The 14,496-nt window shown below is 38.5% G+C and overlaps 1 protein-coding gene across 1 annotated transcript in view; it reads left to right on the top strand.

Moving 5' to 3' along the window:
- The window catches only part of LOC138049322 (N-acetylglutamate synthase, mitochondrial-like), a 22,761-nt gene that overhangs the window by 6,421 nt on the left and 1,844 nt on the right, over positions 1–14,496 (top strand). The window contains exons 2-13 of the mRNA XM_068895551.1: positions 848–970; positions 3,163–3,398; positions 4,471–4,530; positions 4,895–5,057; positions 5,664–5,744; positions 7,218–7,317; positions 8,338–8,431; positions 8,930–9,007; positions 10,829–10,916; positions 11,976–12,070; positions 13,312–13,365; positions 13,679–13,764. Coding sequence (XP_068751652.1) covers positions 848–970; positions 3,163–3,398; positions 4,471–4,530; positions 4,895–5,057; positions 5,664–5,744; positions 7,218–7,317; positions 8,338–8,431; positions 8,930–9,007; positions 10,829–10,916; positions 11,976–12,070; positions 13,312–13,365; positions 13,679–13,764 — 1,258 coding nt within the window. The remainder of the gene's footprint in view (positions 1–847; positions 971–3,162; positions 3,399–4,470; positions 4,531–4,894; positions 5,058–5,663; positions 5,745–7,217; positions 7,318–8,337; positions 8,432–8,929; positions 9,008–10,828; positions 10,917–11,975; positions 12,071–13,311; positions 13,366–13,678; positions 13,765–14,496) is intronic.

Below are 14,496 nucleotides of genomic sequence, written 5' to 3'. Positions count from 1 at the left end.
CTGGACTGGGTTAACTTGGCCCCAGGACATTAAGCCAGCCACCATGCCTGCTTTGCAGCACAGGCATGAGGCACCCCCTCCGGTGTGGCGACATGTGCCGAGGCCCCTCATCCGGTCCCTCCGGTCGGTGCTTTTATCCGAGCCTTACCGGCATATTCCCTGCCAGCTTGGCCCACATATTGTGTTCTGTGTCATTTTTCGCAAGTAATAACATAAAAGACAGAATAAAATCTATACAATGTAAGTGCTGTTCTTGCGAGGAAACGGCCCAACATAAATTTCAATTTTCAGCTCTAGGAAACCAACATGGTTACTTTTTTGCTAGCAGACAACAACATTACGTATTTCAGTACAGTATCGGAATAACTACATCGTTTGATTTGTTAGTTGTTTGCCTAACTGAATTTCAGAAAACCCAGGCTGTGTATCCAGGGTTCTTAATTATATTATAATTATTATAGAGGATATTGCTCGGCTGTGCGGAGATAAAAAACTTCCCTTCTAGCGGTGAGAAATACTTCAATCTTTCGCTGCGCTCACTTGTAAAATATTGTTTAACACTCAAAGTGAAATTTTGTACATGTATCTTCAAGCGGTCATGTAATCTTCTGTTTATATGAACAACAATGAAATACCAAACCATTTCACTTTAATTTAATATATTTTTTGTAGTCCTAACATAGATCAACGGCATGATTTATTTTGTACCCATGGCAATGCTGGTCTTGTCACACATATCATGTTTTTGCACGGAAGCATACCTGGTATCATTGGTGTTAATTTATGTAATAAGTTCTTATCTGGTGCACTGCATATCATATTTACATTGTATTTTCTTTGGCACAAGATTGGTACTGATCCCAAGGAGGCACGGTATTGGTTGCGACAGTTTCAGAATCACGAGTCTGCACCTGATCAGCCTTTTGCTGTGGTTCAAGTGGATTCAGAAATCATGGAAGACAAAGTTATGGTAAGTTAATGTAAGTTTTATTTGCTACAATAATGCCATAAAAATTAATAACGCTTTTACCGGCTAGTAAAACGCAGTTAATAGAACATGACACCCCTAGAGGGCAAGACTACTTTCGTTCGTTAATCAAGCCAATAAGATAAATAATAGAACAAAATTAAATGCTGTATTCATGAATGAATGTTCCCTTATTCTAGCAGTTAGTACAAACACTATTCATGTCTGTATTTTAGCTTCTATCTTGCTGAGTAATCTAGTGATATATCTTAGCTTTTCCTAGATTGGTCCTTATATTTGTTAGCCCCATTCATGGCTGACAAGCTCGCCACATGGCGTCTCTTTAGCTCGTAGTACAGCTGTACCTATTGGTCGAACTTTGAGACAGTGACTGTCTTGCTATATAAATCTCAATACACTGTAACAGGGCATAATCCTGGCAACTTGCACGAGAGTACACAGTTTGTAACAATTTTGCTTTAAAATGTCCCACCCTCCCTCCCCGCGAGACAGGCTTTTGTTTGTTATTTGCCAATAAACTGGGGTCACTCCTTGTGGTTCGGTTAAGTCTGTGTAGCGACTTCCCCCAAGCTTTGGCATTGCTTGTGTCTTGCCATCTTGTCCGATCCAGCCTCTGCTGTGCTGGGGAGATAACAAAGGCTCTGCCAATACTCTTGTTCTATTCCCACGTTAGTGGGGGAATAAGTGAGGCTTTTAGTTTGTGCACCTATTATTAAGTCGCATGAAACCTGCCACAGGGGCTGTGTCCCCCTCAATTACGCCATATTGTTGTTTGCTTATTTGTTGTCGTTACACTACCTAGTTGCGTTACACTCTACTCTCAGTTTAAATTGTGGAATAGTGACATTAACTTGTTATTGTTGGTAGTATCATACCTTTACTCACTTATGAATTTTATCCACTGAATTACCGTACGTTGCGCATTGTCTCTGTTTTTGGAAGGGCTTAAAAGTGTATTGCACAGTTTGGGTCCTAGGTGGGTGAGTCAATACTTGCCATCAGTTTTGTCTAGGTTTCTGATGATGACTCACTTATGTCCTACTCAGATGCACGCCTAATTTTGACATCCAAAGTGAAGTGTCCCTTTAAGTCTAAACCTTTGAAAAAGGTGTCGTGAATTTCAACGCCAATTTCTGTTAACTGACACTTTTATGGAAAAGTATGTAAATGAATATTAATATTACACAAACCTACAAGGGACTACTGGTCATTGCTTTTGTAAGTTTGTTGGCTCTTAAAAGAGCCCTTGTTCGCATAAGACTGAGCTTTAACCCTTTTTACCCCCGTGGGGTTCCCCATTGATGAGTAAAATCGTCTGGCGTTAGACAGAGTAAAATCTATAAGTGACACTCTTGGGAGTGAAAGGGTTAATAGGGACATAGTTTTTTAGTGAATCTAGCTGTTGTTAATATTACAGCGCTTACAGTTGTTGCCCCTAAAAGCATTACACCGTTTTCATTAACAGATCCTTTAAGCCGCGGTGTATGGTTGCTGTTTCTTCGCCGTTTAGCATTTTGATAGCAAATTTGTCGAACAAATAGTCTTGTGTCAACTACTAACAAACAAAATAATAAAGACCCTGTTACAGTGGACATTGTTTCATGCAGCTTATCGCTTTGTGTAAACTCTGAAAACATCACGCTGCTTCTGGTGTCCAGTTTTCCATTTTTGCGGCCGATCTGATCTAATGCCTGGTTACTAAGCTTCAACTGTTCCGTTCACGTTCTTGTTGTAATGCAAAAATCTATGGAAAAACCTGTGTTGAATGAAGAAATTCCTGTCAACAAATAAAGAAAAAGATCAATCAAATGCCAAAGTGGGTAGAAACAATGTTCATTTAAAGTCCTAAAATTGTGGGTAACACTTTGAAGTATTTTCCATTTCAAATTGTTAATAGTGAGTTTACGTCGACGAACAGTGGATGATGAAGAAGACTTCTTAGGACTCGACTTTGGTTTTCTTTTGATTTCTTTCAAAGAACTTTCGTTCCAAAATTTGAGCTGCTAAATATTCAGGGTGTGGCTTATCTGCGGGTTTTTACAGTATTCTGAAACGCGAGTGGTGAAGAACAAGGGGACACTTAGTGACGCTTATTGAAAACCTTGTGCATCTAATTAGATCGAGTCATTTCTGGACATATCTGTGATGATTTGATATTTATCTTTCCTTTTCAGTTAGACAAGCTCGCCTCTTGTTTGGCTTTTCTGCATCGTAATGGGATGCCTGTTATTATTGTACATGGCTGGGATGGCCATGTTGACATCCACAACACCAGTCGTAGGCAAAGAAGAGCAAAACTGGTTGCAGACAACATAGAACTTGTTGATCTGCTGGAAAAACATGGCAGCAGGGCGCGACCTTTTATGGGTTCCGGTCATGTTATCTCTGTATTTGAGCTTGAAAACCATAGGTAAGCTGTTTGTTCTGTGAAACAAATTTACGTTATTTCGAAGGAGATTGTAAATTTTATGAGGCTAAATATAATTTGGGCAAAGTTGATTCAAACCAAGACAAATGCAGTGGTTTTCCCTGGGATATTTGGAGATACTCCCGGGAGGTTTGCAAGGGTCAAGACCAAATCGGCTAAGTTAAACTTGATGTTGTACCCTATTCAAATCTTCCGGAGTTAAGATTCTTTGTGTACTGTATTTGCATTTTAATGTAGCATTCACATTTAAATGATATGGAAATACCTGGAACAAAACGTTTTATTTCGAAAGGGTTTGAATTGGTGTTATAAAAAATAGCATTGTGTGACTAGCGTTACTTTCTAGATGCTTTGCGAGAGTTCGTAGTTTGTTTATTTTAAGGCGCGTGCGTAACCGTTTCTAAATCGGTGTGTTTTGTAATCTTTCTATAATTAGATTGTTTACTGTTTTAGAAAGTTCTAGAATCTCATTGTGAAAGTATATAAGTAAGCGAGTCTGAGCGATGTTTTTTAACTAGTTTTCACAAGCGAAGAGAGTTGGCGTTAGCCGTGTTTAGTCAAGTGTGATAGAAGCAGTGTTTATTCAAGTTGGTGGAGGCTGTGTAAGTTTGCACCATCGAACTTGTAACAATTGGGTACAATATTGAGTCAGCCAATTATTGATTTGGTCTATTGCCATGTGCTTTGGCTTGAGTTGCCTTTTCGCTTGCCTCCTATATTTTGGGGTACGTATACAAGTCATTCCACATGCTGGTCTTTTTCCAGTGATGTTTTAACAGGTGCCTGGGAGATGGACTGTGGATCATTTGCCATGGTGACTGTCTTCTGTCTTTCTTCCTTTACAGCAACTACATTTACATTGTACCCTCCAATAAATTGGAGTTGTGTTTTAAATGCCCAACATAATTATGAATGTAGGCATGCTGTATCTTGTATCTGTATGTTGGAAGATGTAGCTGAACCTCTAAGATAACATGGCTACACAGACGTACAATTATTATAATATCTTGTGAGAACTAACTATGATCATAATGATTTAATTTTAATACTGTAGCAATGCATACCATGGGAGGATAGACAAAGTAGATGTGAAACCTTTGCAGCATTGCCTGAGGTAAACATACAATGTGAAAAAAAGCATTAATTTTGTCAACTATCATGGTAAATCAGTCTTGATTTTGCATACCTGCACCGGATGTGTTACCTGCCTATGGATAATGCCAATGGTTTTCAATACTGAAAATGGTTATGGTCATGCAACTATAGCTTACAGAATAATAATTATTTTATGGTACTTGGTTATTTCAATGTCTGCATTTGGTGACCTCATTTTCATGCTGCTTGTTGCTATGCCTGTGTCTTAAAGTTGAATCCATGCACACATGCAGCCATAGCCAAGTTATTGATTGAAACTGTTATAATAAGTCTTCAAGGACTATTTCAATGTCTATACTTGGCGTTATTTATGTATTTTACAGATCTGGACACATTCCAGTGTTAACCGCTGTTGGTGAATCTCTGTTCGGTCAGGTTTTATGTGTGGATTCAAATGACGCTGCTATCAGGATAGCACACATCCTGAAACCCATGAAAGTCATGTTCCTTAATACCAGTGGTGGGCTGGTGGATAGACAAGGAAATGTAAGTTGAACTGCGTAACAGTCGAGACTTGCTTGAAGCATGGGTAGTGTTAACTAGCATTTAAATACAATTGTACATGTGCCATGATCACCTAGTGGTTTTGATACACATGTATGACTCAAATCAATGGTTAAAGCCAGTCATGCTTTAAAGTAAGAAACTGTTGCTGGCAGTTACATGTACCTCAGTTGGCCAGATTCTTGCTTGGGAGATCACTGTCTTAACACCAGGTCCCAGTTGTTCAAAAGGTGGATAACGCTATGCACTGGATAAATCACTATCCATTGGAAAGCGCAATTGGTTTCCCTATTACTTATCCATTGGATAGTGATTTATCCGGCGGATAGCGCTATCCATTGTTTGAACAATTCAGGCCAGGCTTTTTAAGGACTAAAATTTTTCTTGGAATGATTCCTCTGTAAGTATGTCTGTCATGACATCTGTAAGACATGCTAACTGATGAATCAGCTGAAGACCAATTTTGGTCCATAATTCATCTAAACACTGAATTTATATTTAGACGAATTTTAGACTAGTGGTAATATATGTCTTAGACGAGTTATTCATCTCCATTATAAATTCGGCCATTGCAACCTTCTTTACTAGGTTTTAGGTAATGTCAACGTGGCTGATGATCTGGAATATTTGCTACGACAACCCTGGCACTCAGAGACAGCATTACAACAGGTAATTAAGCCTGTTTAGAAAGGGATGTCATGGCTTAGCGGTTAGCACTCGCCTCCCACCAATGTGGTCCCAGTTCGGTTCCTGACTCATGGCCATAAGTGGGTTAAGTTACTTTGTTGTTGGTTCTTTTCTCTGCTCCGAGAGGTTTTTCTCCGTGTTCTCTGGTTTGTGCCTCTCCTCAAAAACCAGCATCTCTAAATTCCAATTCAGTTGGATGCAGAACTTCCCTGAAAACCACTTTTGGGGGGAGTGGAGTTTCCTGGATAAATATCACGCTAAACACTATTATTAGTATTATTATCATTAACCACATTGGTGATTGTAAAAAAAAATATTTTATCAGGCAATTATTTACAAAAGCTATTGCTTATGACTTGTTGTTTACTATTTATTAGGTGTTGTTTCTGTATGAATACAGTGTAGGTCAGCTAATTGGAGGGCAGCAAAAACTTAATCTTTACCTCCTTGTTTGGGTAACAGTTGGCACTTTTGCACATTTTTCTGACAGAAATCATTCGTGGCTTTTAGAGAAGGAAAGTGCTTTATAATCCACCACTTATTACTGTTGTACTATTTTACTTTGTTTGTGTCACTGTTGATGCAAAAAAAAATGCTGTTTTAATATTACTTACGGTAAGGATGAAAACGAGACATGTACAATATTAACGTGAACAAAAATGGTACTGTATCAAAATAGACTGAATGCATAAATGGCAGCCAAAAAAATATTCTTTTGTTTATGTGCTAATTAGCCTCACTAGCCTTTTTTGCACGGACAAAATACAAAAGAAAGGTTGCTTGAGAGCGAGGCTAGTGAGTCTCAGTAGCACATAAACAAAAGAATACACCTGCCCTTTTTTGCATTCAGTCAATAATTGGTTCAAAAGAAGGTACATGTATATATGCAAACATCTAAATTCTTATTCTTTTAATGACAAGGAAATACATGTCATACAGATCCAACGCAATTTACATGTAAAAGGTACCCACAATTAAACTTCATTCATTTTCATTTGATTTCTTGCAACAAAATTATTATTAATTTTGACAATCTTAGGGCGCGTTCGATTGACCCTATTCCGGAATAGGAATACATGGAGTGTAAGTTAGAAATCCTTCGTTTTTGCGGAGATTCACATTAAAATTGTCAAACATCTGCTAAAATGTTCCTTTAAACATATTTTGAACATCCTTGCTGCTTCGAAACGCGCCAAATATACCGTTTTAATCATCACTCCACGTATTCTTATTCCGGAATAGGGTCAATCAAACGCGCCCTTAGTATGGGAGTGGATGTGGCTACAGTGTATTACACAAAGTGTATGACTGACAACTAGATGATAATCAACTGTAGTTGCAAATTATTAGCATTGCCCAATATTGATCCAACCAATGCTTTAGTACATGTACATTGGTCTCTACCTTGAACAAAGTGCCATCTCTTTTCTTGTACATGTTTAATTTTCTTGCTAGGTTATATCAATAGCCAAGTTGCTTAGAACTTTACCAGAATACTCTTCAGCTGTTATCACCAGTGCCGACTCAATAATACCTGAATTGTTTACGCATAAAGGTAAGTATTTTTTAAGCTTCCTAGACATGATTGTTTGTGTTCTAAATTACAAAGTTTTATAATAATATTATAACTGTGAAATCAGATGATCTTCAGTGAAAAATTAACGAGCATAATTTATCAGACCGGCATTGTAAACTACGGTGAGTTTCGTGGCGATTTTGATGATCAGTTGTTCATTTAAACAGGAAGGTTAATTTATTAGACAAGTGGATCTAAATTTTTAACTCTTGGTTGAGCCTTTTACTTTTCAACCAAAAACCAATGTGTCTTTGTTTATATGCTGCCTAATGAGGGATGCGCGTCTAAAACAATGGATTCCATGTATAGTACGCATCTCAATTTTTCGGAGTTGTTTTAGCAGAAAAAGTGTGTATTATACACGTGTAAATACGGTACTGATTAAGCTGAAATATGCATAAATTAATCCTTTCAGCATTTAAATTCATCAACGTAAGATATGATACAGTATCATCCTGCTTTACAGCTGATGCATTGCTTGTAATCCTTTCTTTGCTGAACAGTCCCCCATTGATGAGAAAAATTGTCTAGCATTAGACAGAGTAAAACCTATAACTGCCACTCCTGAGAGGAGAAGGGTTAAAGGGCTTTAATAACCCGAGCGGAAGTCGTCCTCAGAGTCGATAGTCAAAAGTCATTCTTGACTCTGTAGATGCCTTCCGCTCAGTTTGTCGAAATGTCAGTCTGTGTCATTCTTAGGGCCGATTTACACGGTACGACTTTGTCGCATGCGACAACGGCTTACGACAGGCCCACGACATGATTTACTATTGTTGTGTACGTCAGAAAAAATGTCGTAGCATTTTAAAACATGTTTTAAAACGCTGCGACAATCGTAAGTCATGTCGTAGACCTGTTGTGAGCTTGTCGCATGCGACAAAATCGTATCATGTAAATCGGCCCTTAGGCAGTCCCCGTGTTGAGTAAAAGCACTTAAGATTTTATAGAAAAAAGAATAGCATTTGAATGACTTTGTCCACCGTTCATTCCTAATTTCAGGTTCGGGAACAATGTTTCTCAGACCAGAAAAAATTCAGAAACATCAGGCGCTGTCCACTGTTGACATTGAGAGGCTGAAGGAACTCTTGATTAAGTAAGTCATCCGACTCTTGGCAAGCATAATTTTCTTGTTACAGTACTGTTTTTAGGTTACATCTTTTTGGAAACCAACTGTTTATCCTATTAGATTTCTTTTGATTTGTGGTGTCCCCAATGAGTACTTCATCACTAAAGGAAGGTTTCGTAAGCAAGGCAAACATACAGGAATGTATTAATACATGTAACATGTCATCAATAGTGTCTTGTTCTAACAAAAGGTTCTTATGATTGAGACACTTCTGAGTTTCTGTGTGTTGATTGTCCTTGTGGTTGCATTGCTGTTGAAAATCAACCATAAAATGTGACATTTCACAGGGCTTTTGTGCCTGAGGGGCTGACTTGTTGAGTAAAACTTTAATAATACTCACTATAGAACGGGATACATATTTAAGTACAGTTTGTAACTATTGATAATAATTATTGCCAAGCTAATATTAGTATTGTTTTGTCTTAATTATGTTAATGTTTTTTCCTAATTATGTTTTTTTGTCAGATCATTCAATAAACCATTGAACGCTGATTACTTCTCTTCTCTGAATAATAGACTTCACACTTTGTATGTCACCGAAAGGTTTGTTCAGTTTATTTTCTTTTTGGTTCTTGTTGAAAATCGCCCCCTGACCCTGGAAAAGAACCTGAAACTGCAAGCCCTATCTCACATCCCTTTTTCATAAAATCTGTGGTTCAAAACAAAGAACCCATACACTATGAATGAAGAGCAGGAAATAGAGTTTCTGTTGCTGTGGTAAGGAGAGACACCATAAAATCACTGAGGTTAAATGTGAGTGGACCTACAATCTATGACACAAGTGTTGAGACACTTTTTCATTTTATTTGTCCTTGAATTCATTTCTTACTTAACAACTCATTTCAGCATCCCTTCTCGACTAGACTTCAAGCAGTCTCTCTTTTGCTCTAAAGTCGTTGAAATGAAACTAATGCATAATGTTGTACTTTCAAAAATGGCTGAAGCTGCGAGTTGCAAATACTGCAGGTGTTTGCCCATGATATTTGCTACCCACAGCTTCAGTATGGCGTACATATATTGTACCATTGTGAAAGTTCAACAAACATGTTTGTTTCAATGATTTTAGAGCAGAAGAGAAACTGTTTGAACTGTACATGTACATTATTTAATGTAGTTCCCACTCACCACAGCCCCAAAAGGTAGTTGAGTGTGTCCGAGAAGTTCAAGCTATACAATCAGGGCTTCTGATAGGATGCGGAAAAAATTAAAGATTATGCGGAAATTTTTGGCCATATCATGCGTAAACATGATTTGATTATGCGGAAATGCCCGTCCAATGTATCTACATGCTTATGGTAAATCAGGATTCGAAATTGCGACCAATACAGTCGCTTTTTCCCTTTGCGATTAACTTATCTGGCCGAGTCGCCAATTAGCGACCAGCATTCACCGTTAAAATAAAAGGGTTAGTAATCAACATTTTGCCGAAACTTTTGCTAAAAGAAATAAAGCGATTAAAAAATATTTTGTTTCTTGGACATCATGAATTTTGTTTCAATTTGGAGATATGGAGCAAAATTGTGGTGTGGCTGAACCATCATCCTTTCCCTCGATCATTCACCATTTTCAGCGGTTTTTTACACATACGTATTGCGGGCTCTTTGTATTGTACAACTTCATTGCAATGATTGTCCCTACTTTACCAGAGTTACAAATGATGCAATTTAATTTGCTACTATAACTTGCGGCTAAATTTTCATACCTTGTATCTTTTTTTAAAAATTTCGAGCCTAGGGTATGTTACGAAAACGGTTTAACTAGAGTCCAGGCTGATTCCCGAAAAATGTGTGGAAACTGCTTACGAACGTTCATCTTGCGAACGAAATGGCGTGTTTTCTTCAATGTTCAGGAAAATAAGCGTTTCAAAATAGTCAATCTCTTTGGCTTTTGTGTTTGTGAGGGTGGTAAGCAGCTGCTTTATCACAAATATCAGGCATTTCTTCAGTTTTATGCGGAAAATATCGTAATTATGCAGAGGATGCGGATTTTAGGGAATTATGGGGTTCCGCATCGCCGCATCCTGTCAGATGCCATGTACAATATCTTTGCTCAGTGGTGGAGGTAGTTTTTGTTGATGAAGAGGGCAGTGTGTATATATTCTAACTGAAAATGTGAAGTGTCTCAAGACATTTTGACACAGATTGTTGATGTTCTGAATTAAACCTATTCATGCCTAAAGCATGCCTGATTGGCGAGTAAAATCACCTGGCGTTAGCCAGAGTAAAATCTATAACTGTCAGGTGGGCCTGAAGGGTTAAAAAATTAATTACTAATGAGGAGGTGCTTGAAATTGCAATTACAAGTTATAATACCAACCATTAGTGCTTACATTGAGTCCTTGTGAGTGGGTTGCTTTTTCCTTAGTTACAGTGCAGCAGCTGTGATTACAAAAGAAGATGGTGTTGATGATGTCAAATACTTGGACAAATTCACAGTTGGAAGGCAAAGTCAGGTACGATTCGAGATGCATTTGAATCAAAATCAGGACTGCACAGGATTTGCCCATCATTGGGGTTTTGGCAAATAGAAGTATGTCAAAATAATGAAATAAGCCAGGCAAAGTTAAGTTAACTGTGCAATACTAACCTGTTACTAACTGAGTTTGAGGGCCGTACTGGGCATTATTGGCCCAAGGTCATGGCAGTACGGGCCACGCACAGTGAGGTCTACAAAAGCTACCAAGGGCCAATGTTTCCCAGAATGGTCCCAAGCTTTTTAACAACCTTTTTGTGTTTCACTCAACTTGAATTTCCCAGCAGAAAGAAAAAATACAGAAATGGACTGTTTCTGTGCTAGTGGTTCATACTGTAAAATCGTGACTGAAAACCAGCCAGTCAGAGTGGTCCATTTAGCCTGAGAATTGCTTGCCATAATTATAATAAAATGCAATGCATATTAAATTTTAATTGATCACTCACCATACATGTATAGGAGCTTTGCAGGGCCAGTGAAACACAATCATCGTAAAATGACGGAACAGGATAACATTGGCAACTGAGTAAAGGGTAAAGAGTCCAATATTTTGCTTTATTATTATGGCAAGTAATTGTCAGGCTGATTGGCTAGTTTTTGGTTGGGATTTTACAGTACAGACCATTACCATGGAAACTGTCTGTTTCGTTATTTCTTCTCTCACCTGGGAAATTCAAGGTTAGTGAAACACAAAAAGTGGACTTTAGTTTTTTCATCCCAACAGTACAATAGTAATTTTACAGTAAGCGGAATTTAGTTTTACATTTAAAAGGTTACCATTCAAAGTTTGCTTTAGAAAGATCAAGATGACAAACATTCACCAAGTGGAGAAGTGTCTGATCCCTCAAAGAAAGGATGCTATATAACAAGCAACTTACTAACCTCGCTTGCTCAGGACCATAACCAATGTTCCCCAGTACAGCCCTTGTGCTCTGTTAGTAAGAGGCTAGTCTTAGCACAAGTGAGCAAATTGAGTTATAAAAATTATGTTGCCTGTGTTATTCTCCCTTTGCCACAAAACTGTTTTGCATTGATCCAGGGTCTTGGAACAAGTGACGCTTTGTGGAGGAAAATAAAACAAGATTTCAGCAGCCTATTTTGGAGGTCAAGAGGAACAAATCGTATTAACCCTTGGTATGTTTAAATGGTGCAAGATCATTAGTTTTCTGGGACCATGCATGGGAAAGATGATTCATGAAAAATGCAATTATCATGCAATGATTAAGAGTTGTGATGGAGTAATGTAAATATACCTTTGTGAAAGATTAGGGGAGGGGCACCCAACTGTTTTCCTACAGTGTTGCCTTCTCCTAAACCTCTCCTCTCCCCCCCCCCCCCCTCACACTTCTGTGATCCATGCTAAAACCCACCCACCCTCCCCCACTTTCAAATGTACTGAAAAAATAGTAAGTATGGATATTTACCCTCAGATTTTTGGAGTAGCTTTAGTAACTAATATCTCCGAGCATTGAACAGAACAACTTTAAGAATCCCAACAGGCCAGAGGCCAAATGGCCATCGTTACTTCCCTGTAACATTATGCTGAATGAAGCCAGTTTACCTGTGGGACACTTTGTTTAAGAACCTGGATGAAAAACCCAGCTCAGCAGTTGTTGTTCCTCAATGGTTATGGCATCCACTCAGTGTAACCTAAATCTTAGGTTAGATTCCCTTTTTGGACTCAATTCCTGGAGGAGTAGTCAGGAACACCATCATGGCACCGTTTCATTGTTTAGGAACACTCAACATGGCACTCTATAAATTATTATCTGTTCCTTTCCCAAAACATCTGGTTTTCATCCATCTTGCTGAGGTGTATCTGGGGGGGGGGGGGGGGGGTTTCACATAAGACCGGGACAAACTCAGACCACCACGAGTTCATATCGGCCGCCATACATTTCTTTTACGTGAGAGACATGTGATTAGTGAAGGCAACACAATGATATTCACTGTAGAGATCTCAGGCACATCATTGCGATATGTTTTGGGCTGTTTGGGAAAGATAAAAGTTGTTGCTGTACATCCTTGTCATTGGTCTTGGGCTGAACAAATCGTTACCTTTGCTTTACTAATATTGGTGTATTTTGGGGTGAACACAGTCTGTTGAGAGCATTTCCCTTGCACCAAAGTGACCTGGGATTGACTCCCTTACTTTGATGCCTTACGTGAGTCGAGGTTGGTTATATTCTCTTATTAATTGGGCATAATTATTGTAGAGTACTTCTGTACAAAAAAAACTGTGAAATCTAAAAATTCAGGAAATTCAGGAGCCCCATCTGACTTGACCCATTGCAAACACAGAGTATTAATTTTGTACCTTATCCTAATGCACTGATTTTCTAAAAGGATGATATCGCTAATTATTAATTTTGCAGGTATTTTATCAGGTGTGGTGGCAGCTGCACAAGTGGTGGATGGACCATATTTTGGTAATTGGGCATTGAATTTTAGGCGAACTCAGGATCAATGAGTCGTGTAGCAGCTCTCATAATGTATAATTTGTGATTAGCTTGATACCCTAGCGAAAAACAAGAGACTTGACATTGAAATTGAAACAATGACAGTGTATTCTTAAAAACAATAGAGGCTGCTTACAATAAGTTATTACACAATAACAGGTTACAAGAGCTGCTTCATTACTGCCATCAATGTGCTCTATTGAGATGGTGATCTGAATATTGATTTGCATTTATCTGTTCAGTTGTTACAATTGAGGAAGTGCATGTCATTTGTTTTTGACAGGTATGGGATTGGCGATCACACATTAACACAAAAACTCATTGAGCATGCTAAGACCCTCCCGTCTTCCTTTGATCCTCCGGCACCTCGTAAGTATGGCAGTTTAGCCACATGCATTGTTAAGCTCAAGGACTTTACCACCTCCAGAAACTTTCCGCTCAACAATTCTCTGCAGTTATCTAACACCAGTTCTTTGAATCACTAATCTCTCTCCTTCAAAGTCACTGTTTCAGAGGCTTGTAAAAAGTGGAAAAACTAGTCGTAATTTGATCTAAGACTGTGCGACGAAGAGGAGGAATGGATTTAGTACCTGGTTGATGCCAGAGAGTGCTTTGCATTGTGATAGTTCTTTGAAAACACCAATGTGAAGTAATTTGTGACATCAACCCAGTGTCAAACCCATTCTCCTTCATTGCTCAGTCAATGGATCAAACTCTTGTCTTCCATAGTGAATAAATAACACTATATTTGGGACGATTAGTTTGGGAAATAAATAAAGTGAAACAGTTTGTTGGGTAAACGACATCTGTGAGTGGCCACGTAAGAAGCCATCGCAAGCTATTAGACTTGCTGAGATAAGAGAATTAAGAATAATCCAGAATCAGAGTGAGTCTACGAATCCTGAGAGATCTTTGGTGTAAAAGAAGAAAGAAGAAGAAGTTTGTTCAGTTGATAGGCTCCTTAAGAGTCGTTTCTCAAAACGACTCTCTACTGTCTAGACAGTTTTCAGCCCTTCACTTTACTTTAGCACCTCAAACCTACTGCTTAAGTTTATCCAACAGCTATTCACGTCAGTGGCAGTTGGCTAGTGGTGGATAGCG

Source organism: Montipora capricornis, chromosome 5 (assembly GCF_036669925.1).
Source record: "Montipora capricornis isolate CH-2021 chromosome 5, ASM3666992v2, whole genome shotgun sequence".
Taxonomy (NCBI): domain Eukaryota; kingdom Metazoa; phylum Cnidaria; class Anthozoa; order Scleractinia; family Acroporidae; genus Montipora; species Montipora capricornis.
This window is presented reverse-complemented; position numbering and strand designations above follow the sequence as displayed.